Source organism: Astatotilapia calliptera, chromosome 1 (assembly GCF_964374335.1).
Source record: "Astatotilapia calliptera chromosome 1, fAstCal68.1, whole genome shotgun sequence".
Classification (NCBI taxonomy): Eukaryota; Metazoa; Chordata; class Actinopteri; order Cichliformes; family Cichlidae; genus Astatotilapia; species Astatotilapia calliptera.
Window position 1 is genome coordinate 4,872,826 of NC_137422.1, and position 25,329 is coordinate 4,898,154.

The 25,329-nt window shown below is 42.2% G+C and overlaps 2 protein-coding genes across 6 annotated transcripts; one reads left to right on the forward strand and one right to left on the reverse strand.

Annotated features, from left to right (window-relative positions):
• Positions 1-7,288: 7,288 nt before the first annotated feature.
• Positions 7,289-14,019, reverse strand: psmd13 (proteasome 26S subunit, non-ATPase 13). The gene is made up of 13 exons (XM_026146503.2): positions 13,783-14,019; positions 12,271-12,349; positions 10,813-10,847; positions 10,666-10,721; positions 10,545-10,588; positions 10,361-10,447; positions 9,311-9,482; positions 9,144-9,223; positions 8,938-9,063; positions 8,519-8,581; positions 8,350-8,430; positions 8,077-8,193; positions 7,289-7,560 (listed from the first exon to the last, which is right to left on the reverse strand). Exons 1-13 carry the CDS (start codon positions 13,881-13,883, stop codon positions 7,465-7,467), a joined length of 1,137 nt encoding a protein of 378 aa, XP_026002288.1. The 5' UTR covers positions 13,884-14,019; the 3' UTR covers positions 7,289-7,464.
• On the forward strand, positions 14,012-21,761 carry sirt3 (sirtuin 3). Of its 5 annotated transcripts, none has more exons than XM_026146983.2 (9): positions 14,012-14,237; positions 14,409-14,458; positions 14,543-14,594; positions 16,588-16,767; positions 16,872-17,104; positions 17,199-17,299; positions 18,370-18,531; positions 19,659-19,868; positions 21,533-21,761. In XM_026146983.2, the coding sequence occupies exons 4-9, from the start codon at positions 16,721-16,723 to the stop codon at positions 21,554-21,556; spliced, it is 777 nt and encodes a 258-aa protein (XP_026002768.2). In that variant the 5' UTR covers positions 14,012-14,237; positions 14,409-14,458; positions 14,543-14,594; positions 16,588-16,720; the 3' UTR covers positions 21,557-21,761. The 5 variants fall into 5 exon arrangements, 4 of the variants coding, with proteins under 4 accessions (XP_026002768.2, XP_080157373.1, XP_080157276.1 ...); XM_080301247.1 differs by having other exon boundaries at positions 14,075-14,237; positions 14,543-14,593; positions 16,638-16,767; XR_013908997.1 differs by having other exon boundaries at positions 14,226-14,458; positions 19,724-19,868.
• Positions 21,762-25,329: the final 3,568 nt, after the last annotated feature.

Sequence of the window (25,329 nt, forward strand, 5' to 3'; positions counted from 1 at the left end):
CATAATGAAATTATGGCTAAACCTGTGTTTAATTAATGTAATTCCACAGCAGTTCTTGTTCATTGATTCCCTCTTCTCTGCTCATCAGTGCAGAATTGAACATTTTCTATTTTCACGTCTTCTAAATGACGTCTAATTCCGGTAAAATTGCTCATTGAAGCATACTGATACATACCAGACCTCCATGATGCTCTTTTCTGCCCGTTAACAAAGAGAATACACAAAGGAATATGGACCCAACTTAAGGTCCAAATGACCTAAATGAGGCAGAAATATAGCTTGAAAGCATCGTGGTAGATGGTTTTCTGAAAGAAAAAAGAAAAGAGAGCAATACTAGATACACGCAGATATTCAGTGTTTCTTCAGTGTTTCAGTGATTCTGATGTGGTCTTATCTGTTAAGGGGTTTGTTTATTTCTTGCTTCTTATACAGTCTTAACCACAGGTGCAGAAGAAATGGTTAGTGTCTGCAAATGTATAAGTTCCAAGGTACAAAGCATATTAGTGGAGAGACTTTACGAACAATTTAGCATACAGTATCTGACAAAAGTGAGTACAGCCCTCACATGTTTTAAATATTTTGATATATTTTTTCATGGGACAACTTGGAGTTATGACACTTTGATACAATGTAAGGTAGTCAGTGTGCAGCTTGTATAACTGTGTCAGGGACCAAGCAGTAAAGCATAAAGGACACAGGTGGTTTTAATTCAAAAAAGGGGTTTTATTGACCCAAAAATATGAAAACATATTTAACAAAGCCAAAACTTAAACAGGCAGACCAATAAAAGAGGTCAACTCAATAGATTAAACTCAAGATAATAATTAACAAAACCTCAAACAAACATATGATAAACTGACCTGCTGAAATGACACACAGGGGGACTTAAATACTGGTTTAGCTAAACCAAATGACACACACGGGGGAAAACAAGATGGCTGCCATATAACCAACTAATACAAAACAATTAAACAAACATGAAACACCCCCCAGGCAATGAAGCATGTGGTGCAATCCAATTAGGCTGTCAGTAGTACTTCAGGTCTCCCAGCCCTTTGCCACACAGGAGGAGACACCAACCCCCAGGTAACTCAAACAAAGAAAGATGTATTAATATAACATAAAACAGAACTTTGACCTTGCAAGGTTAATATGTGTGCACGCCATATAAACATTGGAAGGTGTGATGGAAAAATGAATACATTTAATAAAGAAACGATATTGAACAATAAATAGAATATTTTAAAGTAGTGACTGTAAATTAAACTAAAGTGAATCAACGGGTGGTGAGGTGTGGAGCTTACCATGTGTGGCATGCCATCACAAACTGTATAACTAATTTGCTGTCACAGTCATTAATATCTAAACTACTGGCAACAAAAGTGACTACAAATGTCCAAAGTGTCTCCAAAGTGTCAATATTTTGTGTGGCAACCATTATTTTCCAACACTGCCTTAACTCTGTTGGCCATGGAGTTCACTGGAGATTCACAGGGTGCCACTGGAGTCCTCTCCCACTCCTCCATGATGACATCGTGGAGCTGGTGGATGTTAGAGACCTCGCGCTCCTCTAGCTTCCATTTGAGGATACCCCACAGACGCTCACTAGGGTTTAAATCTGGAGACATGGTTGGCCAGTCACGTACCTTTACCCTCAGTTTATTTAGCAGGGCACTGGTCTTTTTGGAGGTGTGTTTGGGGTTGTTAGCACGTTGGAATACTGTCCTGTGGCCCGGTGTCTGAAGGGAGGGGATCATGTTCTGCTTCAGTATGTCACATGTTGGTATTCATGGATTCTTCAGTTAACTGTAGCTCCCCAGTGCCAGCAGCACTCATGCAGCCCCAAACAATGACATCACCCCACCATGCTTGACTGTAGGCAAGACACACTTGTGTTTGTACTCCTCACCTGGTTGCCACCACACACCCCTGACACCATCTGAACCAGATAGGTTTGTCTTGGTCTCACCAGAACACAGGTGGTCCTTAGTCTGCTTGTCTTCAGCAAACTGTTTCTGGGCTTTCTTGTGGATTATCGTTAGAAGAGGCTTCCTGTGATGCAGTATGGTCACTGACAGGCTGACCTCCACACCTCCAACCTCTGCAGCAATGCTGGCAGCACTCATGCATCTGCTTTCAAAAGACAACCTCTGGATATGACGCTGAACATATGTACTCAACCTCTTTGGTCGACCATGGCGAGGTTTGTTCTGAGAGGAACTTGTCCTGTTGAACTGCTGTATGTGCTTGACCACCGTGCTGCAGCTCCGTTTCAGGGTGTTGGCATCATTCCTACAGGCTCGGCCATCTTTATGTAGAGTAACAGTCTGTTTTTCAGATCCTCAGAGAGTTCTTTGCCATAATGAGCCATGTTAGACTTCCACTGACCAGTATTCAATTCAATGCAATTCAGTGCAATTCAATGCAATTCAATGCAATTCAATTCAATTCAATTCAATTTTATTTATATAGCGCCAAATCACAGCAAAAGTCGCCTCAAGGCGCTTCATAGACACAGAGAAAAACCCAACAATCATATGACCCCCTATGAGCAAGCATTTTGACGACAGTGGGAAGGAAAAACTCCCTTTTAACAGGAAGAAACCTCCGGCAGAACCAGGCTCAGGGAGGTGCGGGGACATCTGCTGCGACCGGTTGGGGAGAGAGAAGGAAGACAGGATAAAGACATGCTGTGGAAGAGAGACAGAGGTTAATAACAGATATGATTCAATGCAGAGAGGTATATTAATACATAGTGAGTGAGAAAGGTGACTGGAAAGGAAAAACTCAATGCATCATGGGAATCCCCCGGCAGCCTACACCTATTGCAGCATAACTAAGGGAGGATTCAGGGTCACCTGGTCCAGCCCTAACTATATGCTTTAGCAAAAAGCAAAGTTTGAAGCCTAATCTTAAAAGTAGAGATTGTGTCTGTCTCCTGAATCCAAACTGGAAGCTGGTTCCACAGAAGAGGTTCCTCACAGCGTTACTGGAGGCCAAGGTAATGCCATCCAGAGTAAGAATCTGGTTAGATACCATATTTCTAAGATTTTCAGGGCCGAGTACAATAACCTCGCCTCTGTCAGTGCGCCCCAGGGCGGCTGTGGCTACAATGTAGCTTGCTATGACCCCAGTGAGGGAAATGGCTAATTCGGCACAATTTGGACATTTTCACTTAGGGCTGTACTCACTTTTGTTGCTAGCAGTTTAAATGTTAATTGCTGTATGTTGAGTTATTTAGAGGTGACAGCAAATCTACACTGTTATACAAGCTGCACACCGACTACTTTACATGGTCTCAAAGTGTCTTATCTTCAGTGTTGTTCCATGAAAAGATATAACAAAACATTTAGATATATATGTAGATATTTGCATATTTTCCAGAGTATCCAGATAGTTTATTAATGTCTCTGTTGATGTATTTTAAGTCAAGTTATATTTTTCTACAATACTATGTTTTTACATGTAATACTATCATTGTGAAATGATTTGCATGTTCTTTCCTGCTAACGCAGTCATTGACTGGTACTATGACCAAATCATTGATAACGAAACGCAGAGAAACAGAAAACCAAACCAAATGGAAATAAGTCAACCTACCAGGCAGAAATTAAAGCACACGATGCTTTCAGTGTGTGATAACTGTTCCCACCAGTTAGTTCCCAAATAACAAAAGTCCATAAGGTGATGTTAGCATTCAGATTTGCTGTTGGAGGAACCTGCTGGAAAACCTTCAGCAGGTCCTGACACTCCACAGAGAGAGACCTGTTCTTACCTGCATATGCTCTCTTAATGTTATTATTAGCAGTATCACATAAACATTAAGGTTAATGCTACGTAGCTAAAATTAGCAGCTAACATTAGCAGCTAAGCTTGTAATTAGAGTAATTTGGGTCATTACTCAAAAAAAAGTAATGCATTTTCAAGTTACTTTGTACTTAGTATCCTTTCCTCCGTACCTGGTGCCAAGTAATAGATTATGTTTTGATTGCCCAGTTAAAATAAATCCTTAACATGACTTGGTTTTTTTTTTATTACACAGCAGAGTTGAACTAAAGCTTTCAGCGTGAGGACGCAGTGTTTTTATCACGGTGTATGTCGGGTTGTTTACAGGTGTGTGCAGCTGTTTTATTTTCAATATTTATTTTTATCAAATCAAATCAAATCAAAATTTATTTATAGAGCACATATTACAACAACAGTGTTGACCATAGTGCTTCACAGTCAGTAAAAGGATGACACAATTAAAAAAACAATAAAACAGGACAACAAACGATAGGTAACAACACAACAAGCTAGAACAGCCAACTAGTTAGAATCAAAAGCCAAAGTAAAAAGATAAGTTTTAAGACGTGATTTGAAAGACTGGATCGACTCGGCAGTACGAATATGAACAGGGAGGTTATTCCAGAGTCTGGGTGCCACGGATGCAAAGGCCCGGTCACCTCTGGACTTCAGTCGAGACCTAGGTTGTGCTAGGAGCCTGTGATTGGACGATCTAGGTGCTCTGTTGGGATTGCATAAGTGGAGTAGTTCAGAAAGATAGCTGGGCGCTAAATTATTCGGAATTTTAAAAGTGAATAAAAGAATTTTCATATCTATGCGATATTTAACAGGGAGCCAGTGTAGTTTGGCTAAAATTGGAGTTATGCATTCATAGATTCTCGTACCTGTTAAAAGACGCGCAGCTGCATTTTGAATTAACTGAAGCCGGTAAAGAGAAGCGTGTTGGAGTGTTTAATCCTACCAAAGAGCGGGATTGTGAGCGGCAGCGCTTTCCAGCTCCACAGTCGATACACTGACGCTTATTTTCTCAAGAGGCTTTATCTTTTACCCGGCTGCCAGTGTAAATATGTTTTTAATGGCTTGTGTGGGTAAATCAGGGCCATCGTGTGTTTTTAATCTTAGGAATTTGCAATATACTTTTAAACCTTACATATGTCTCCTGTTACGGCCTGCAGCATAAGCAGCAGACTGGCACCAGAGTTGTAAGAAACACAGGTTTTATTTTAAATTTCTTAATAAGCTCAAACAGTAGTAACCCAAAGGGCGTAAAAGCGAGCAGTACTCCTCAATGGCAACTTTATGCACCTCAGCAGATGTAGTCAAATTTAACTGTGCTAACAGCAAACTGGTTGGTCGGCTTTGGTCCAGACTGAGATGCTGTTTCTGGGGAACTACTGGACTAAATGTTGGACACCAGATGAAATCCTACTGATTTACGCTCCATCCAGAAAGAATTCACAGCACTAGACTCGTTCCACCTGTTGTCATACAGCCTTACTCTAAAATTATTAAGTTCAAAAGGTTTGCTTGAAATTCTTGCAAATTTATTACAAGAAATATGAAAATATAACATCGAAGAAAAGGACAATAAAGGTCACTGGGACCTTCAATACTGCAGAAATGTTCAGAATGGTGTTTTTATTTTGAATCAAACGTGCAAGAACTTCAAGCAAACGCTTTGCTTCATCATTACAGGGTAACATGTGTGAACTGTGAGGTGAAAAATGAATTTAATCATTTGGAAGAAGGCTGTAAGATAATGTGGAACACGTGAGCATCGCGGATACTTTCTGGGTGCGTTGGCTTTTCTTCTCATGCCTCTGTCAGGCTGCCAGTTTTCCTTTGACTTTCTGAAAATGTAATAATTGAATAAGTATCCTCTATCTATTGGATCATCAGCTCCATGTGTTCAGTGGCTGGTTTATACTGATACCGCCGCACATTACATTCCCAAAAACTAAGTAAGACCTTGTCATACAATTATTGCTGTAATATTTATGGGATTGTTGTAATCTTGAGAAAACAAATGTAAGATAATGACGAGAAGAATCAGAGTGCGTGATCAGAATAATGAGGTGTTTAAGGCTTTGTCGTCATCACAGTAATGCAGTGATAGAAGTTGGTATATTCAATTTCACAGTTTTTTCCTTTTATCGTTACATTTTAGTTTTTGGAAAATAAATAAAAATACAACCTGTGTACGAAAGACCAAACATCCCCGCTTGAAAAGTGAAGCAAAAGAGTGACTTGAAAATATTTCCTGGTTTTATGCGTTTAGTCACATAGACTAGAACAACGAGGCCATTTCTTTATAACTCGACTCGTGATTGGTAGTCAGAAAGGAGGATTACCCAGGTTAAGGTCACTGGATGACTAGTCAGTTATAAGCAAAATAGAAAAAAGGTCCCTAAAATGTTATTTTATTTCAGTTCACACAAATTATTGATGCTGTATTTGAAAAATGACAATAAAATCTGAGCTTTCCATCCTGAAGCAGGTTTATATGAGACCATCTAGAGTGCCCTCTGTAGTGCACTTGGTGAACTTCCGCCAATTTTCATGCAACGTGATCAACACGAAGTGAAATGGTTAGTTCTCAAGATACGAATAATCATCGCCGGCTGGCTTTGTCATCAGTCATCATCCTTCTGCAGTGATCATATTATGTGTATGCTGCCGCCACCTCAACAGGTGGGTCAGTCTCAACTAAATCTTCCACAAAGATTGTCTGTCTGTCTCACACTAAAGCTGGATGTCTCGAGAACACTTCTATGTGGTCTTGGTCTCACTGTCTCGGTCTTGCTGTCTCAGATCGACATAGTGGTCGGGAGATTTGGAGTCAACAGTATCCATGACACACAACGTAACGTTCGATGATGTGTCATTTCAAAAGCATCAGCTCTAAGAGCCGTGCTTAGAGAGTGCTTTGTGATGAATCAGAGTCGACTCCCATTGAGCGAGAGCCGCTCCTCACTTAATTTCCTTTGGCTGCTCAGCTCTCGCACAGTGGCTCAGCTATGCTCCAATCCCTCCATATTGTGGCCAATCACATGCGAGGATATAAGATAATATCATTATGTGAAAAACAGAGGGTGATGGACGCGACAGTCAAGTGGAGCGTGCGTCTGTCCTCTCAGTGAGTGAGTGAGACAGCGGTGAGGAGGGCTGTGCGAGAGCAAGAACACATAAATATGCCTGATACCCGTAAACGAAGCAGCATCTGGCTGCAGTTTAAAGACTTTTTTGTCTCGGTCTTGATACCCTCCTGTCTTGGTCTCGTCTTGGTTTAGGCGGTCTTGACTACAAGCCTATCGCACACACACCTATATTTTTAAAGAAATGATTATAAATCAAATTCTTTGGATTTTGATCTCCCGCGAATGTGATGAAGAATTTGAAAGAGCACTGCAGGTTTGGCACAAACCACGTATAGGTGGTTCAGCTAATGTTACTGGTGTTTCAACATTTTATATATGGATATAGATCATTAGAAACATGGATGTGATTTTTATAAAGACTTTATTGGAAGTTTTTGCTCCAGTACATATGGTGTTCCAACCAAACGTATTTTTGTGTAAAATACTACAGTGTAATTTACAGGCTGTTAATAAATGGTGACAGTAACAAAATTAAACAGATGTGTGAAGCTTCCCTCTGAGGACTCGGGGTCAGTCTTGCTCAGGTGAGGATGTCGTGGGCCTGCTGCTCCACCAGCACGGCCATGTTCTTCACGTCGTCGCACCAGAAGTCCAGACGCTCCTTCATCCCTTTGATCTGAAACAGCGACCAACAGGAGAGTCAGACCAACAGGTACAGTAATCATAACTACTGTCGACATAACGGGCATTTCAGGTCCCATTACTGGGTGAGCTGCTGTACACATTTGTTACATGCTTAGAGTGTTTGATGTTTCTATATTTAAAGAAGAATTAAAAAAGAGCCCAACAGATACTGATTTTTAACTGTCATACTGAAATTTAGAGACTGAAAAATCAGGGCCGATATTTTTCTTTCAGACAAACATAACATTGATGTGCAGTTATTTTATCTGCTTCTTTATATTCTGCTTGAATCAGCTTGTCGGGGAAGTTGCAGATTGCCCTCTGGTGGCTAAGCTTTGTAACATCGACACTCATGGTTGAAGGGTGTTTCTTGTCGGTCTTCTTTATTTTTGACCTTTTTAAACCTATCGGCTGTTATAAATGCTTATACCCACATGAGTACCAAACAGATAACATCAGCCCACCAACGAAGCTGTAAACAGTGAAAGCTGGCATCACTGTGACCAACCTGCTGCAGGTCCAGCACTCTGGGCTGCACCCAGGTCATCTGCACCTTCTGGTCCACCTCGTCAATGTTCCCTTTGATCAGGCCCACAGACAGAGCCTTCATCACAAGCAGCTCAACCTACAAACAGACCGATACAACCATCAGCCTACACGAGGATCAGCTGTATGTGACCAGTATTAGGACAAACAACATTATCTCCAGTTATCAAAGGTGAGCATTAATTTCATTATCAGAGTTACACCCTGATTAAACACACGTTCTGACCGCACTGACCTCATTAACGGGGATTTTGGCACTCTGAGCGATTTCAGTGAAGGTCAGCTGTCTGTGATTCGCAGGACGAGTGAATGTCATCTGGAAGGGAACGAGAAGATGTTCAGTTTATTGTGGACAAACTGACGTCATTACACATCAGTGTTTACAACCTAACTGGCAATCCCACCTCCATGACGCAGAGCAGCTGAATCTTCTGCATCAGTTTACCTTCTTGTGACGCGAGGTCGGGCTGTGACCAACAGAGAAAACAGTGAGTTGACCCAAACATACACGTGAAGACTTTGCCAGATCATCTCTGGATTAAAGATTTTTCAACAAAATGCAGTTAAGACAGGGAGAAGAAACACAGGCAGAGGTCTTAAAAACAAGCACTCAGCACCTAAACCTGAAAAATTCAAACTTTATTTACAAAGGTCTTATTCATGTTCGCCTGAGGTTACCGTTACTTATTTGTGACTTTTAAACGGGGTTATTGATTATTTCCTGCAACTGCAGAAACTCCAGTTCATGTGTCAGAATAAATTCAGCTGTTATAGATGACAAGTCATCATTACACACATCTCAGGCATTAAAATGAGTCCCCACCTGTTGGCCCCAGGCAGACTTTAAGCTCTGAAATTTCTCCACATTGCCTGCATTGAAGGCATATAGTGTGTCAATCAGCCACTGCTTGTCTGTGTTCCTCAGCGACTCCAGCACAGGATGCATCAGCTGCACAGAGAAGCCACATGAGTAATCAGCACAGGCAGGTCGAGCTACACAACATGTGGCTAACAGAGTTCAAATCCCACCAGCTCTCCAAAGTTGTAAACTCCCTCTCCTAAGAGTCCAGCCAGGCCGAGCGTGAACGCCCTCTCCTGCCTCTCCGTCTCTGTGAACAACAATTACAAAATGAACTGAATACGAGTGATCTGCTGTGTTCTGACTGACACGCAGCTTAATTCATGCTGTTGTTTACCTGGAAAGCATCTGATGTCCACACAGCCCAGGTAGCGCAAGGCGTCCTTATAGTAGGCAGCGTGGTCTCCAACAAGGCGATAGTATTTACTGGAGAGGTCATAAAAGCGGCCGTGGACTGACGTCACTCCAGGCAAGTTATTCAACGTTTCCTCAATTTCTTCAATTTCTTTCTACAAGTGGAAAAAACAGGGAAGGCGATAAGTGGATGGATCACTGCTTTTAAACCCAACCTGAAGCTGTTACACCTCAGGGGGTTTCTCCTCTCCACACACACTTTATTTACAGACGTGGATCAGGTTAACACCCCGTTTTACCACAGACTGTATAAAAAAGATGGAAGGTGATGTGAAAGTGCCCCACACCTGTGTTCTTCTTAATGGCCACGGAGGCAGCAACTCCTATGGCTGCAAAGTGAAGCTGGATTTTATACACATCCTACTTCTTTTTAACATTTTCATTTGTGTCCTGTTGTTTCTCTCACAGCCAGTCAGAAAACAGCTGCACTTTTTGTCCATCAGTGACACCACCACCCAACATGTGTTCTGACTTCAGTGAATATCACAAAAAAGAAGGTTGTTGCAGCCCATATAGCTCTAACTTGAGCATTTACGCTAACTCAATTGGAATATATAACCTTATCTCAACTGACTGTCTTTGAAATACAGATTTCACTGATTCCCTCTTCTCCATGCGCTTGGGTGTAAGGCTGTGCATTCATCCTAATTTTGGAGTTTGTGAACGGTGACGTCTGTGAGGAAGGAGGTGGAGATGTCACATTTTTGTACAATGAGCGCAAAGATTGGAGGAAGGGAAAATGTCAGGTGTGCATGAGTGTGGCAGCAAGAAAACGATGACTGAACACCTACGAGTTATTTCAAGGATATCTACACCCAAGTGCCATTTGGACTGCACTTGTGGGTTTAACAGCTGCTGGTTTTTCTCATGCTAACAGGCAGAAACATCACGTGAACGTTCCAGGCAGTTGGAAACGCTCTGTCACATGCTATATCTGAGCTCAAGTCTGCCAACACCTCGCTCAGAGTTTTACCTTTGTGGCAGGAACGTCGTTGATCTCAAGTCTAAGATTGCCGATGGCGGTCTTGCAGAGAATCACTGCTTCCTCGCTGCTTTTCACCTGAACCAGGTGGAGACGCGCAGACGTTTGGTCAAAAGTGCACTTTACAGAATGTAACTTCAAAGCAACCTGTCATGCTGGTGTCTGGTCATCTTACCTTTTCCCTGGTCTTTTCAAGAAAAACGATGGCATCTTTTTGATCTAGACACAAACAGCGTTGGATTTTAATGCCAAAAAATGAATTAAAACAGAAAGAAAATGTTCCCATTTCTCCGTACCTGACATTTGTCTGGCAACGAACAGTAAAATCTCCACCAGCGACAATGGATTGATTCTGATAAAGGAACAAAAATTATAAATTAACAGGTAAAAAACAGTAAATACTTGTATTTGCTCTGTTTAGGACAAGCGGATGAACAACTCACCTGTGTTCAAAGTCACTCATGAAATTTTCATAAAGCTGGAAGGAAAAAAAAGAAACGGAAAAGAGAGAATATTTAGTGGACAGTGTTATTCATTACCTTAGAAATGTAGCTATGACATTAGTGAATATCTGTACCAAGGGCCTCTTTGGTATGATATGTTTTAATATATACTAGTATGCAGTAAGTCTACATGTACGACAAACTGCTGCTGCATAAACTTAAATATTCAAGATAAACTAATTATGACAATGACAAGAGACCATGTAGGCGTCGGAATAATTTAGTGGCATCACTTCTCATTTTCAGCAGAACTGTACAGATACTTCGTTATGAAATGTAGTTTCCATTTGCATGCTGGTCAAATCTATGCATGTATGTGCTTAAAGAAGGCCTGTTCTGCTTCTCCTTATTTTCTACACCCTGTATCAAAGGTGGATGCTCATATTAAGCACTAATAAACATGACAATGTTTCACAGTATGTGTAAGGAAACCCTGTCATTGCAGCAACGCAGTTCTGGCTGTAAGCACAGAAGCCCCACCCACCTGCTGCTCAAACCTTCTGCCTGCTGGGGCCAGCCAATAAGAAAAAGATTGGCTTAAATAGACAGGGGCTTAAATCAAGAGTCCATGCAAATGAACTATGAGTCATGCAAAGCTAGAGTCCAATAATAAAAATAAGAAGCTGTGAATGAGCAAACAGGTAAAGTATGTAAAGATGAGAACCCACTCATGTTCAACGCTGCAACGTTTTCAGGGTGAAGCAGTTCAAACTGACAGAGGTCAGCTTGTATTAGCAGTAATTCCGATGTGTTATAGCTAAAAATGATCTCTAAAAGTAAAACAAGTTTGAAGTGAAAGTACAAACAAGTACTGCAAATAATATATGTTTTGATGTGAACATGGGGCGTTAAAAACAGTATATTCTCTAGTCTGCAGCACAGTTTTGAAAAGGAGGGCAGAGGAACAGACTGGCATTGGGTGGCCAGCGCTGGCCCTGCTACTGAACCACAGCAGTGCGTCTCAGTGGGACTATCCAGTGCTGTGAAGCTGCAGTGCAAACACATAATATATCACCACAGTCTGGTGCAGCTAAAACAACCTGGATTAGTGGAAAAAAAAAAACCAAGATCTGGTCCAATGAGGCACCTGTGATGCCATCAGCTGGAACTCATATACTGCTGTTTACCACACAGCCGAAAGGGGTTTTAGCTAACCCCTCCACCTCTCCAATAGTGTAAAAAAAAAAAAATACATAAACACCTGGCAAACTGCCGGGGGGGGGGGGGGGGGGGGGGGGGGTGTCAAGTATAACTCAATTTTTGGTAATACTCTATTGAAATACTGATACATTTCTGACAAATAAGGCAACAGAATTACTTTGTTCTCAATATCTGACAATCATGCTTACTCTTGTATGTTGTGTAAAGCATTACAAAGAGTGGCTGAGATGCAGTTACCTGTATGATACCATCGCCTGTTTTGAAGCAGGGATCTCTGACAAAGACCATCAGCTTCAGAGTCAATTGATGCCACAATCTAAGGGCAGAACAAAGAAAACAGTTCAAATCAGTCACAACTGCCAGTTCCTTTTAATTCATGATATCAGCCAAAAAACTACATCAAAATATGAGAAGAGTGCAATGAAGAGCTGAGAGACTTTATTCACCAAAAATCCCATCTACACACGACACCCCCATAGAGTAGTACTCATTCTATGGACTAGACTAGACCAACAGGGCCAAACAGACTGAGCACTACCTGAATTTACACAGAATCTTTTGGAAACAAGCTTTATTGTTCACATACACAATCATACAGAGTACAACATGCAGTGAAATGTGTCGTGTCTGAGCTGAAGACATAGCTGTGCCTTTCCAGGGCTTGGCGTTTGGCAATGGGGGCCTAGCCAAGACCCTTACTCCCTTATTAGGGAATCGAACTTGCGACTTCCGCTCCAAAGGTGTGGGGTCTTGATAGCCAGACAGGAACAGAAAGCAATTATCATTCCTGAGAACAGTCATCCAGTGGGAAGATATGTATATCTGTGCCAAATCAAAGGAAAAGCCAACGAGGGTCACCACGTGTTGGTGTTTGAATGGTGATGGTTTAACACTACAGTCTATGCCACAGTGTCAGCGACCAGAGTTCTCATTATTTTAGTCTTGTCCCCCCCTTCTGCAGCACACTTTTTAGTGAGTCCCTTCCTGCTGCTGAAATCACGACGAACAACACAGAATTGAACTGCAGTGGCCCTTCCTTTTAAGGGAGCAGGAGATCCAAACTATGTCAGCAAAGCACCCCCATAACAGATCCACCAGATTCCCTTAAGGTTTCTTTTTAGTCTGTCTCCCACTTTATAATATTACATATCAGAACTTTCAGTTAGCCTGTGAACTTCAATTACAAACCATTATCCGTTTATAAGGGTTAAAAACTGAAAAATTGGCCACTGCATAGCTAAAAGGGCCGTCTTTAATTATTTGCTTTGTTTGAACACTGTCAAAATACCAAATGCATATAGAGTCAACTGACACATAATAAGGAAAAACAAATCCTGATATCATGGAGGCGAGAAATTAGATGTTTGTTTCGCGATTATTGCTTGTCAAACTGATTAAAAGACTGTTTGAACAGTTACAGGTTGTTTTCTTGTTTTACGGTTAATTGACACTGTTAGCAAGGATGCACAGTAACAGCTACAAAAACCTGTGACAGCACAACAAATAGACTCCCGCTGCCCTAAATATTAGTGCTGGGCTCAAACCTAAAACTCAATTAGAGTTTAGAAAACAATATCATTTTGTTCCGAATTTAAAGCTTAAGCTTACTGCCAACGTGAGCTAAAGCTATGCTACAACAGCTAACCTCAGCTCCGTGCATGACTCAGCTTGCATTTCCAATGAATGGGCTAGCTAATGTAAGCTAGGCTAGCGCTAGCGGCTAGCTGCCACTTCTTACGACTTTTGTACCTTTTGTTGTACAAATCCTCCAGCGCGTGCCATTCCGACGCCAGCTCCGGCGTGGGGCTGTTACTCTGCTGCTGCTTGAGGTACCCAGTAACATCTTTCATGATAGCGACAAAATGTAGTTTATTCTATACTAATACGTGTTGTTGAATTTTTTTAGCTAATGTCAAGCAGCCTGTCGTGTTGTGGTAATGGGACTGCGCTGTTGCTGCCAGGCGCAAAGAATTATGGGAAATGAAGGAGGCGTTTTGGTTTTTTTTTTATTGCTAGCTAAGATTTTCTGTAACTTAAGTTGTTTGGGTGCAGTCAGTCGCCTTATGTTTATTGCTATGGGATATATTTTTAATAAGCAAACGACGGATAAATTATAAATTGCAAGTTTGTGCAAGTGAAGCTAAGTTGTATCGTCGTATATTACAGAACTGTCAAAAAGGAGGTCAAAGGACACAGTTCTGCAGGTCTGTAGGCAGTCATTCTATATAGCTATTTTCAAAGGAGCTAAAATCGGCTTCTGTAAAACGGTGACAGCAAGAGCCATGCAGTGAAAGTGTGCGTGAAGTTTATTTTGAATCCTACAGCTTTGTTATGGCTTCTTCTGTTAGCTGCTCTTTGTTATTGTTACCTGCCAGACTCTGTCGAAGTCTGCGGTCAAGAGCAAGCTGGACGCTCTCCGCTAAAGGTTAGTGCACAGAGAGAGCTCAAATGATGCAACACAAAATGCATGTATGACCTATTATATTTGACACAAGTATTTGATTTCTAGGCTTCGATCAAAGGAGCTCGTTTCCAAGTGAAGGTGCAACAGTTCTGTCCAGGTACCTGCATGGATACAAGAAACATGACAGCAGAGTCCAGGTGATGCAATATAGGCATCACCTGGCTGTCAACGCTGCATGTAGCGATATTTTAGTCAGTCTAATGAGCATTACAACTATAGGGATGCCGTGTGATGTCCTATTATGAGTTACTCTGATTCTCGTTCCTAATGTTGGATCAGTGGGAACATCAGTGCATCTTCTCCAGTCCCAGTGTTGAAGTGTCTCTGGGAATGATTCTGAACTCCGAGTTGCCCCTGGTGTATCCATCGGAGGGTGTGTCAATGACAAATTAAAAGTGCTTTGTGATGACAGCGCCTCCTCTATGGAGAAACAACTTGCATACATTGCTCAGGTGTGATTTTCTTCCATACACTCTTCAAATGTCTGAAGGTTCCATCTGCCCTTTAGTTCTTTCCATAGATGTTCATTTGGTCAGGTGATTGGCTGGGCTTTTCGAAACACTTTATTTTCTTTCTCTGAAACTCCCAAACACATACTAAACAACGTAGTGTATGCTGTGCAGTGCAGCGAGGCATGCTCAGACCTCTACACTGGAGAGAGCAAACAGACACTTCATAAACGTTCACATTTTGGACAGAGAAGACAGGTAGTTTGAAAGAGGAGTGGCAGAAGCCACCCTTGAACAGAGGCTTATGACAACTGCCACCTATAATCCAGTTTTCAGAGCCCTTCCCAGGCGCCTTAACAGTGTCACATCTTGTGTCAGTTCATCAGTAGGTCACATGATGGGGCAAGGTTTCCCCTGAAACGTCAGCTGATAATGCCCCACGCCCTTTCTTCGCACCTTGGCTCATGTGATGAGGCCCTTGATCAACACTGGGTCAACAACCGTCTTAAGGGATAACTCCAACTAGGGCTTAAATACTAGGGACTCTCCACGATTTGCTCTTAGAACTGAAGAAGCTTCCCTGATGAGAGGTGAAACACCTTCAGGAAACTTAAAGAACTCCAGCTCCAAGCTGGCCCCAACAGTGCTCACTGGAACCTTCAGTAGTTTGGAAACTCTTCTGTACGCAGTGCCATCAGTATGCTTTGCAACAACAAAGCTGCAACAGTCTTGAGAGAGCTCCTTGGTTTTATCCCTCATCAGATGTTTATTGTGTGATACTTTGGTAATATGACACCAACTGGGACTGAAGCAGCTGGTATTATTTGCACTTTCTAGCTGACAGAGTTCAGCTGCTGTCATGATTTCATGTGTTTAGTACTTTTTCCATGTCTCATTATTTTTTCACATAACTTGATTTATGGACATCTATGCTTTGATTTCTTTGCATGTGTGGATGAGCTGTTACCAACATCCGACTTTCATGTCAATAGCACTGTGACAGGAGTGACGGACCTGACCACACGTTTCACTTTCCAGCACACTTCTGTATTAGATTGCTGCTTTCCAATCCCTGGCTGCAGCTTTTCAGCTGCCAGCCACACATACACAAGAACAGCCTCATGACCCAGTTCATACTTTCTAAGCAGGCGTGTCGGTCTCCCTGCAGCTGCGCCACAAACAAACAAGCACCTTTAGAAATATGTTTACTTAGAAAATTGGTGACATGTTCAATACTTACTAAACCCGCTGTATGTGAAGCACAAAGTGTTTTGAGTGCTCAAATTGAGTAGAAGGGTGCTATGTAAATGGCCTGTATTTGTATAGCGCTTTACTTAGTCCCTATGGACCCCAAAGCGCTTTACACATCCAGTCATCCACCCATTCACACACTGGTGATGGCAGCTACATTGTAGCCACAGCCACCCTGGGGCGCACTGACAGAGGCGAGGCTGCCGGACACTGGCGCCACCGGCCCCTCTGACCACCACCAGTAGGTAACGGGTGAAGTGTCTTGCCCAATGACACAATGACCGAGACTGTCGGAGCCGGGGCTCAAACCGGCAACCTTTCAATTACAAGATGAACTGCCAACTCTTGAGCCACGATCGGGGCTCAAGACCAGCCGTTTACTTTTCCCAGACATGCACGATCTCTCTGCTGGACTCAGACCCGAGGGTTTTTCTCCCACGGTGGAAGTTCGTCCGCTAAGCAGCAGACCCTGGAGGATATCGCGAAGAGCATCCGGGAGCAGCAGTTCAAGAGGGTCGTGGTGATGGCTGGAGCGGGGATCAGCACTCCCAGTGGCATCCCAGATTTCAGGTAATATGGCTAGCTGTGGTTTCCTGCCCTGGCGTCTACCCATATCAGTAAAGACAAGGTGCATTCTGGTCTCGATCAACAGTTTCATTTGGATTCACTTGCAGGTCTCCAGGCAGTGGTCTCTATGACAACCTGCAGCAGTATGACCTGCCTTACGCCGAGGCCATATTTGAGATTAGCTTTTTCCACCATAACCCAAATCCCTTCTTCGCCCTGGCCAAAGAGCTGTATCCAGGAAACTACCGCCCCAACCTGACACACTACTTTGTATATCTGCTTCACAAGAAGGGTCAGCTGCTCCGGATGTACACACAGAACATTGATGGCCTGGAAAGACGTACGAAGTTTAGTTGTTTGACGTAACCGTGCATCACAGAGACTGTGACAGTGAACTTGATGTGCTTGTTTTCTGTGTTTATGCCTATTTCTAGTAGCAGGGATTCCTCCTGAGATGCTGGTGGAGGCCCACGGCACGTTTGCCACTGCCACCTGCACCGCTTGCTTGAGGAAATATGAGGGCGAGGACCTCAGAGTGAGTCAGAACGCACTATTGCATAAAAATGATTCAGAATTTTTTTTTCGTTAGGTTTTTTTTTTGACAAGTTGGATATTTGGGATGTGATGAACAGTGCTACTCATACTGGTGACACACAGCTTCTGGCTGTAAATTTCATTTTGCTTTCATAGCTATATTAGTCGTTCCAACTTTGAAACTAGTACACTGACACTAGATAATGGAATTCTAAAATGCCAGAAAACCTCCAAAAACAACCCAACATTCATCCCTCAAAGTGTTCTTAGGAAAACTCAGGATAGTAGAGTCGTGAGATTTTTAGAGGTGAATGGAATTTTTTCCCAGTAATCAGTGATGCCTTCAGAGATGTGAAAGTTACATGTGCCATGTGAATTAATATAAATCAGGGTGAAAGTTTCCTCCGTGCTAAGGGCTCTACGTGCCTCACTGTATCAGGGATCGCAGACAAGCTTGAGTTTTATTCTGTTTTGTTTTTTATCAGGTGTTGGTGTTGTGAAAAATGTCCTTGTTGTTTGTTTTGATTTGATTGATTTTTTGCTAAACAAGCAAGGAAGAAATCAGCGCTTCTTAAGTTGGCAGGATAATAAACCAATGACCAGACTGAGATGTTGAGCAGCTGTTCAGCACATGATTAGGATACGTGTAGTGTTTGTTCCGTTCTGATGTTCAGAGTCTGCGTTGCTGTAAGACCCAAACTTCACGTCAACTGTGTGGATTTATGCTTTCTTCTGTTCCTCTGTAACAAGGATTTTGTTTGTTTGGGCTGCAAGTTTCAGATGAGTCGAATGCATTTGTGTTTTTCCTGTCAAGTAAAAAAAACAGGCATCTGCTGTCTACAAGAAATATGTTTTTCCCTCAAACTTGTACAGGTGAACTTTTGAATTCTCATAATTCATTCAAAGAATTTGCAAATAAGCAATTATTTCTTTCTTTTTTTAATGGATTTTTCAGGTTGTATTTTCATTGAAATCTGGTGTATTTATGTCATACTCTGATTAGTTTAAAACATTTAGTTGGAAAAAAAAAATCACTTGTAGACAGTAATTTGACATTTTGTGTTTTGTTAGCCCGACGTGATGAGTGGGACGGTCCCCAAGTGTCCCACCTGTAAGGGCGTGGTAAAGCCTGACATCGTGTTTTTTGGTGAGGAGCTTCCACGACACTTCTTCAAGTATATCACAGACTTCCCACTGGCAGACCTGCTGATCATCATGGGCACATCACTGGAGGTGAGCTTCAAACTCAGGCAGCAAACACACTACCTTCACACAGTGAGGCCTGTAAGTGTTTGGATTTTAAATCAAACAATCGAAACGTGATTGTTCAGACTTTCATTCAAGGGTTTAAACAAAAGCGCTGTGTTATGAACAGAAGACCTGTTTAGGAGTCACAGCCATTTTCAGAGGCTCAAAAGTAACTGGACAAATTAAAATCAGTTTAAATATAAGAATTGTTACAACACTTGGGTGAAAGTCATTAACTAACTTGGATATAACAGCAAAATAACAAAAAATGCTTCTTTGTTCAAATACTTGATGCTATTTAAAAAAGAAGATGTGAGGAAGTAAAGCTTGGCGGGTGAAAAGCAACGTGGCTCATCTTCTCTTTGAAATGTTTGTTTGGTAACTTTGTGGTATGATAAAGTAACCACAGTATAACCACTGCATGTCCATGGCACCATCTGTTACAGCTGCAACATGTACATGCAGTGTCACTGCATCATCTACATCAGGGGTGTCAAACTCAAATACACAGTGGGCCAAAATTCAAAACTGGAACAAAGTCGCGGGCTAACGTTAATATTTATTGAAAAAAAAAATCTTCCTCCAGATATAAGAATGAATCTCTTCTTATGGAGTCAAACAAGTTTTGCTGAAAAACTGAATATGGAACAAGCAAAGCTTAAATACTAGACAATATATATATATCTGCGCTCGACAGTGCAGCCTAGGCGGAGTAGTCGAACGCAGATTCACTGAGCGCTCAACACAGACAGCATCGTCAGAAGGAAAGTTGATAAAATAAATTACAAATGTTGTATTGTTCGATACATATGCGTACCGAACCGAAAGCACTGTATCGAACGGTTCAATATTGATACGAATATCGTTGCACCCCTAATATATATATATATATATATATATATATATATATATATATATATATATATATATATATATATATATATATATATATATATATATATATATATATACCAGTAGGCCAGCTCTAATAGTAATGTGGTATGGCTTCGCGGGCCAAATGTAATTAGGCTGCGGGCCAGAGTTTGACACCTATGATCTACATTCTTGTTTGAGGGTTCATAAAGGGCTGCAGTTAACTCTTTGCTCTTTAGGTGGAGCCTTTTGCCAGTCTTGCTGGAGCTGTTCGCAGTTCTGTGCCCCGTCTTCTCATCAACAGGGACTTGGTGGGGCCGTTCACCTGGAGCCGCCGGCCTAATGACGTCGCACAGCTGGGTGATGTGGTGAGCGGTGTGCAAGCTCTGGTTGATGCTCTTGGCTGGACTCGGGAACTTGACGCTCTGATGGCGGCCAGCACTGAGAAAGTGAGTGCGTCATTAGCTTTTAGTTCAGAAAATCACATCAAAAATCGTCACGTTCCGGCTGCATTGGGCCTTTTGGATAGTTTTCTGGCTTCGTCCCAGTCCAAAGACATGCAGTTAGCCTGGTCAGGTTCATTGGTGATTCTAAATTGCCCACAGGTGTAAATGTGAGTGTGAATGGTTGTCTCTGTGTTAAGCATGTGACAGACTCGCAGCTTATTGACGGTATACCCTTCTCGTCACCACGCTGGGCGGGTGGGCGATGTTTGTGAATGCAGTATCTTGAGAACAAAGTGACGTAGGAGTCTCAGATTGATACCATGGTGTCCCTGAAGGTTCTCAGTCATCCAGGAAATAAAAAAGATCAATTATCAAATTTAACAACCTACAGAGGTAGTTTGATCATTTTAAAGACACTCTGAAAGTAAAATATGATGCGGCAGGCTAGTACGTTTTGACAAAATTTCTTTGCAGCAACTCAAAATGGTACTCTGTGGTTTGCCACATGTTTGTATGCAAGCCTGAGAACATTGGTACATGTTCACATTGAGATGGGTCAGGATCTGGATCAGCTCATCGCTGAGCTCCTGGACAGTCTGAGGAGAAACCTGTCAGATTGGGATGGACTGAAACATCATGTCCCAGAGGTTCTACTGGGTTTAGGTCAGGCGAGCGTGGGGGACAGTCAGCATCAGTTCCTCCATCCAGATCTGCCTGCATACTCTCATACCACAAGAGGCTGGAGGAATCCAGGACCAACTGTACCAGCGTAGGGCCTGACTGTGGGTCCAAGGATTTCATCCCAATACCTAATGGCAGTCATGGTGCCGTCGCCTATCCTGTAGAGGTCCGTGCGTCCCTCCAGCCCAGCAGCCATGCTGGATGATGATAACGTTCTCCACAGCTTCTTCAGACCTTTTCATGTCTGTCACATGTGCTCAGGGTTAATCTGCTCTCATTTGTGAAGACCACAGGGTGCCATTGGTGGAGCTGTTTTGATATTCAATGGATGAATCACACGCCATGGTGCTGGGCAGTGAGGACATGGTCCACTAGAAGATGTTGGGCCCTCTGGCCACCCTCATGAAGTCTGTTTTGGTCAGAGAAATCATCTGGAGGTCCTTTGGTAGCTCTGGCAGTGCTCATCCTGTTCCTCCCTGCACAAAGGAGCAGATACCGGTTCTGCTAATGGGTTAAGGACCTTCTATGTTCCTGTCCAGCTCTCCTGCAGTACCCGCCTGCATCCTAGAATCTCCTCCCTGCTCTTGAGACTGGTGCTGGGAGACGCAGCAAACCTTTTGGCAAAGACATGCATTGATGTGCCATCCTGGAGGACTACCTGTCCAATGTCTGTAGGGTCCAGGTATTGCACTGAGCTACCAGTAGTGACCCTGACCCTAGCCAAAGGCAGGGATGATAAAAACAGTCATAAAAGATAAGGAAGGAAAAAGTGTCAGTGGTGTCCACCTGTAAAACTATTCCTGTTTTGGGGGTTGTCTCATTGTTATCACTCTAGTGCACCTGTTGTTAATTTTATTAACTCATTAACAACGCTCTCTGCTACTGAACTGATCACATCAATATCCCAGAATTTTAACTGAGCGCAGTATTGAGCACAAATCTCACTGAAAACTTCACTAATCAAACTGTACGTACTTTCTCTGCAGAGTGCACCAAAAAAAGAAGAGTGACACAAGTTCACAACATCAAAAAACGAGGTTTGACTTTACATCAAACACACAAACTGTAGGATGAAGTCCAGAAGACTCGAGGTTTACCAGGATTTTAAAAATGGGATCAGTGGTAACTATCAGACTGGTAGATAAAGAAGTTGTATAGTGGAAATGCTGTGTAATTAATGCTCAGTCAAATATGAATAAAATACTGTATAACAAAGTTTTGTGTGCAGTAGAATTTACTCTGCAGTAGCAATATTGAGTACAGCACACAGTATTGTACAGTATTGTACAGGTACAGTACTCACTGGTACTTTATTTTATTTGTAAATGCACAGTTGACAGACCCAAGCTATCCTGTTAATGTGCCAGCTTTATTTTCACCTGCTGTCTCAGGGAGGTTATTGGCATGAATGGAGCCTTTTTCACTGGAGAGTATGAATCCCGAAGTCTGCTGCTCACCATCTTCAGCTCATGCTTAATGCTAGACTGAGTTAAAGACTGAAACACTGATGTAAGTCAGTAAGAACAGCTCACAAATATGGAGTCATACCAACAAAGAGGCTGTGTAGAATGTGAATTAAAGGGTAAAATAGGGATTATTCTTCACAGACGGATCCACACTGAGTGGACGCGTGTGTGCGTCGATGGTCATGAAGTCATTGTACACAGTCAGAGAGATCGTGAGTTCTGATACACTCATGACATCAATGTTATGTTTGCTTTTTGGTAACACTGCCAAAGAATTAGGGATAAAAACAGTTATTAAACAGCAGAGGGAGTAAGAGGGCAGCCGAGACTGTAACACACTCCTGTTTGAATCCTGCTGAGTGCTGTAAAGAATAATGGGAACTGCAGCTGAGACCACATTCACCTACTCTGTTTAAAATATAATTAAAAATGAAAAAAGAAAAAGTTTCTGATGGATATATGATGAGTTCAGTTTCTCGTATACACTGACTCATCACTTGTACATATAGTTAAAATAAATTTGAATTTAATTTTCATGCAAACATCTGATGTTCCCAGATGTTTGCATGAGGAGTAAACAGGTTACATGTGTCTGTGATCTGATGTGTATTTGTACAAACTTAAACTCCTTGCACAAACAAGCAGGCAGAAGTTGCTCTAAAGAAGTGGTTGTCAAATGTATGGGATGCCTCATTTCAGAAACTGAAAAAAACAACACTATTTTTAATCAGAATCAGAATACTTTATTGATCCCTGGGGGATCAATAAAGTATAATCCTTATTAATCCTTATTCTGCTGTCACACTAATGAAGACAGTGGCGGGAGGCCAGCGTGTGACCAGTGTGTGTGCAGTAAAATTGCCGTCTTCTTGATGATCGGTTTGGGGACGGGTCCAGCTCTGCGACCACTTGCAGTTAGCTGCGGTCTTCAAAACAGCTTTGGTGCATCAACATGACAGTAAAACAGCAATAAGATGGAGTCTGTCTCCTATCAGTTTGACTATGCAGTCTAGTTGCCAGTTGCTGCCAAGTTGTTTGTCTGTAACTGGCAAACTACTTACATTAAAAACGTAACAGTGGACACAGAAATTACAACACAAGCAGTGACGCAGTTGCAGCAGGATGGAGGTATAACTGCTCAGCAACCTTACTCTTATATTGGAATACCACCAGCCTGCAACCAGAGGAGTCGAGTCCCCTACTGCAAAGAGACACATCACAAACAAGTTGCACTCACCGACTCAGACTGATTGCACCATTTTAATAACCTGTCTGTTTATATATCTGAGAGTGATTGTAGTCAGTCCAGATTGTTTGAAGACAGATTGTCATCCTGCAATCACATACACTGATTTCTCAACTTCTGGGTAGTAGTTGGTCTCCACAAGTATTTGGTCACCAAATGTGAAAAGATTCAATGCAACCACCAAGTTTTCCTTGCTGCAAGGATGTTGCCGTCTACTTTTACTCTAGAGCAGGGCTGGGCAACTCCAGGGCTCGAGAGCCAGTGTCCTGCAGGTTTTACATGTGTCCCTGATCCAACACAGCTGATTCAAATGGCTAAATGACCTCCTCAACATGTCCTGATGTTCTCCAGGGGCCTTGTAACGAACTACTCATGTGATTCAGGTGTGTTGACCCAGGGTGAGATCTAAAACCTGCAGGACACCGGCCCTCAAGGCCTGCAGTTGGACGCCCCTGCTCTAGTCACCAACAAAACAGATTTGAATAAAATGTTGTATAAAAACGTGAGCAAACAGCTGTTTAGTTTCCCTAAAAATAAAACCATGCTATTCAACTTCAATTCATGGGATTCTGGGTCCTAATACTGGTGCCCACTCCACTGTTTCCAGTTGCACCTAAGAAGTAGACGGTGTGCAAGAAAATTTGGCTCTTTTTCTTTTTTTAAAAACAGTCCATTTCAGGCCGTTTAGCTGCTGCTGGCGTTTGTATTGTGTGTCAAACTGAGTATCCACATGAAATGCTTCAGGGTTCTACTGTCAAAATTAAAATTGCACCTTGGCAGCTTTGGTCATCTCGAGGACGACGTCTGTCAGCATCCAGTTCCCCGTACTAAAACCCGTCTGTGTTGGTAGTAAAATGCACCCAGTGCTGTCCTTCAGAGGCTTCTGAATGTGACACATTAAGTCGAGAGGTTGTCTCTCACTGCTATCGCTGTAATGAATGCAGCATTGTTGTGTACATTTGGCATAACTGCAATAAAATCTTACAGAACGGCTCCAGCAACATCATAATTGGTTTTTATGCAGCTGTTATTTACTCTTTCATTGACAGTTTTTAGAGGAGAGAAAACTGAGTTAACTTTGCGGAGCTCTTCATAATGTGCAGTGAGTCGGGCTTTGTATTTGTGCAGAACATTACAAATTTGATCAAATTCAGCTTTAGCTTTTTAAATCCAGCTCTCACACCTCACTCCAATTTTCACCTCCCGTTTCTCCTCAACCTTGGAAGAAATGTGTTTTATGGTGCTGCTGACATCTGTGTAACAAGAAATAGAGCTGATGTCATCTGCTGCAAGGCTGTAATGTTTCCCTCCTTTCATTGTAGTCTGTGTGCTTCTTAAAGCAACTTAAGTACGCAAGTCAAATCCACTGCAAGTCTCATTCTGCCCCACATTCATAGGAACGCCAATGCATTTAATAACCACACTCTTTTTTTCTTTTCTAGTTGTGGTTTCAAAAAATAGAATAGAGTAGAGTAGAATAGCCCTTTATTGTCATTGTACATGTACCGTGAAATTATGGGGTTTGTGTTACAGTGGGGTCAAAAGAGTAACTTTTTAAAAGTTTGTTCAGAAATATCACAACAACAATTTTGTAGACTAGTATAATAATCTTTTGCAAACAACTGTAGTCATTAGCTGATGAGTCCAACCAACCTTTAGGGACAACACATCAAAGCTTTCCCTTACTCATTGCAGCAAGGGGGTCATTCTGCAATAGATCAATGGGAAGAACAAGATCTGGGCAATCAACACCTACGCCCTGCCGGTCCTCAGATACCCTGCTGGGATAATCGGCTGGGAAAGGAGGAAACAGGAGCTACTGACAAGACGCTAAAGGTCCTTACCACGCATGTGTGCTGGGTCCCAGTCATTTACAGAGGGGTTCACATCCAACACCCTGAGACTGTAGAAGCAGGAGGCTCAGGACTAGTGAGTGTCAGAAACACTATCAATGATGAAACAAAGATCTGTCAGTACACCGGGACAACCGAGGAACCTGAGAAAAAAGAGGAGCAGGAACAGAACTGGCACCTGAATAGCATGTACCACAGGCATATAGAAGAAATCCTAC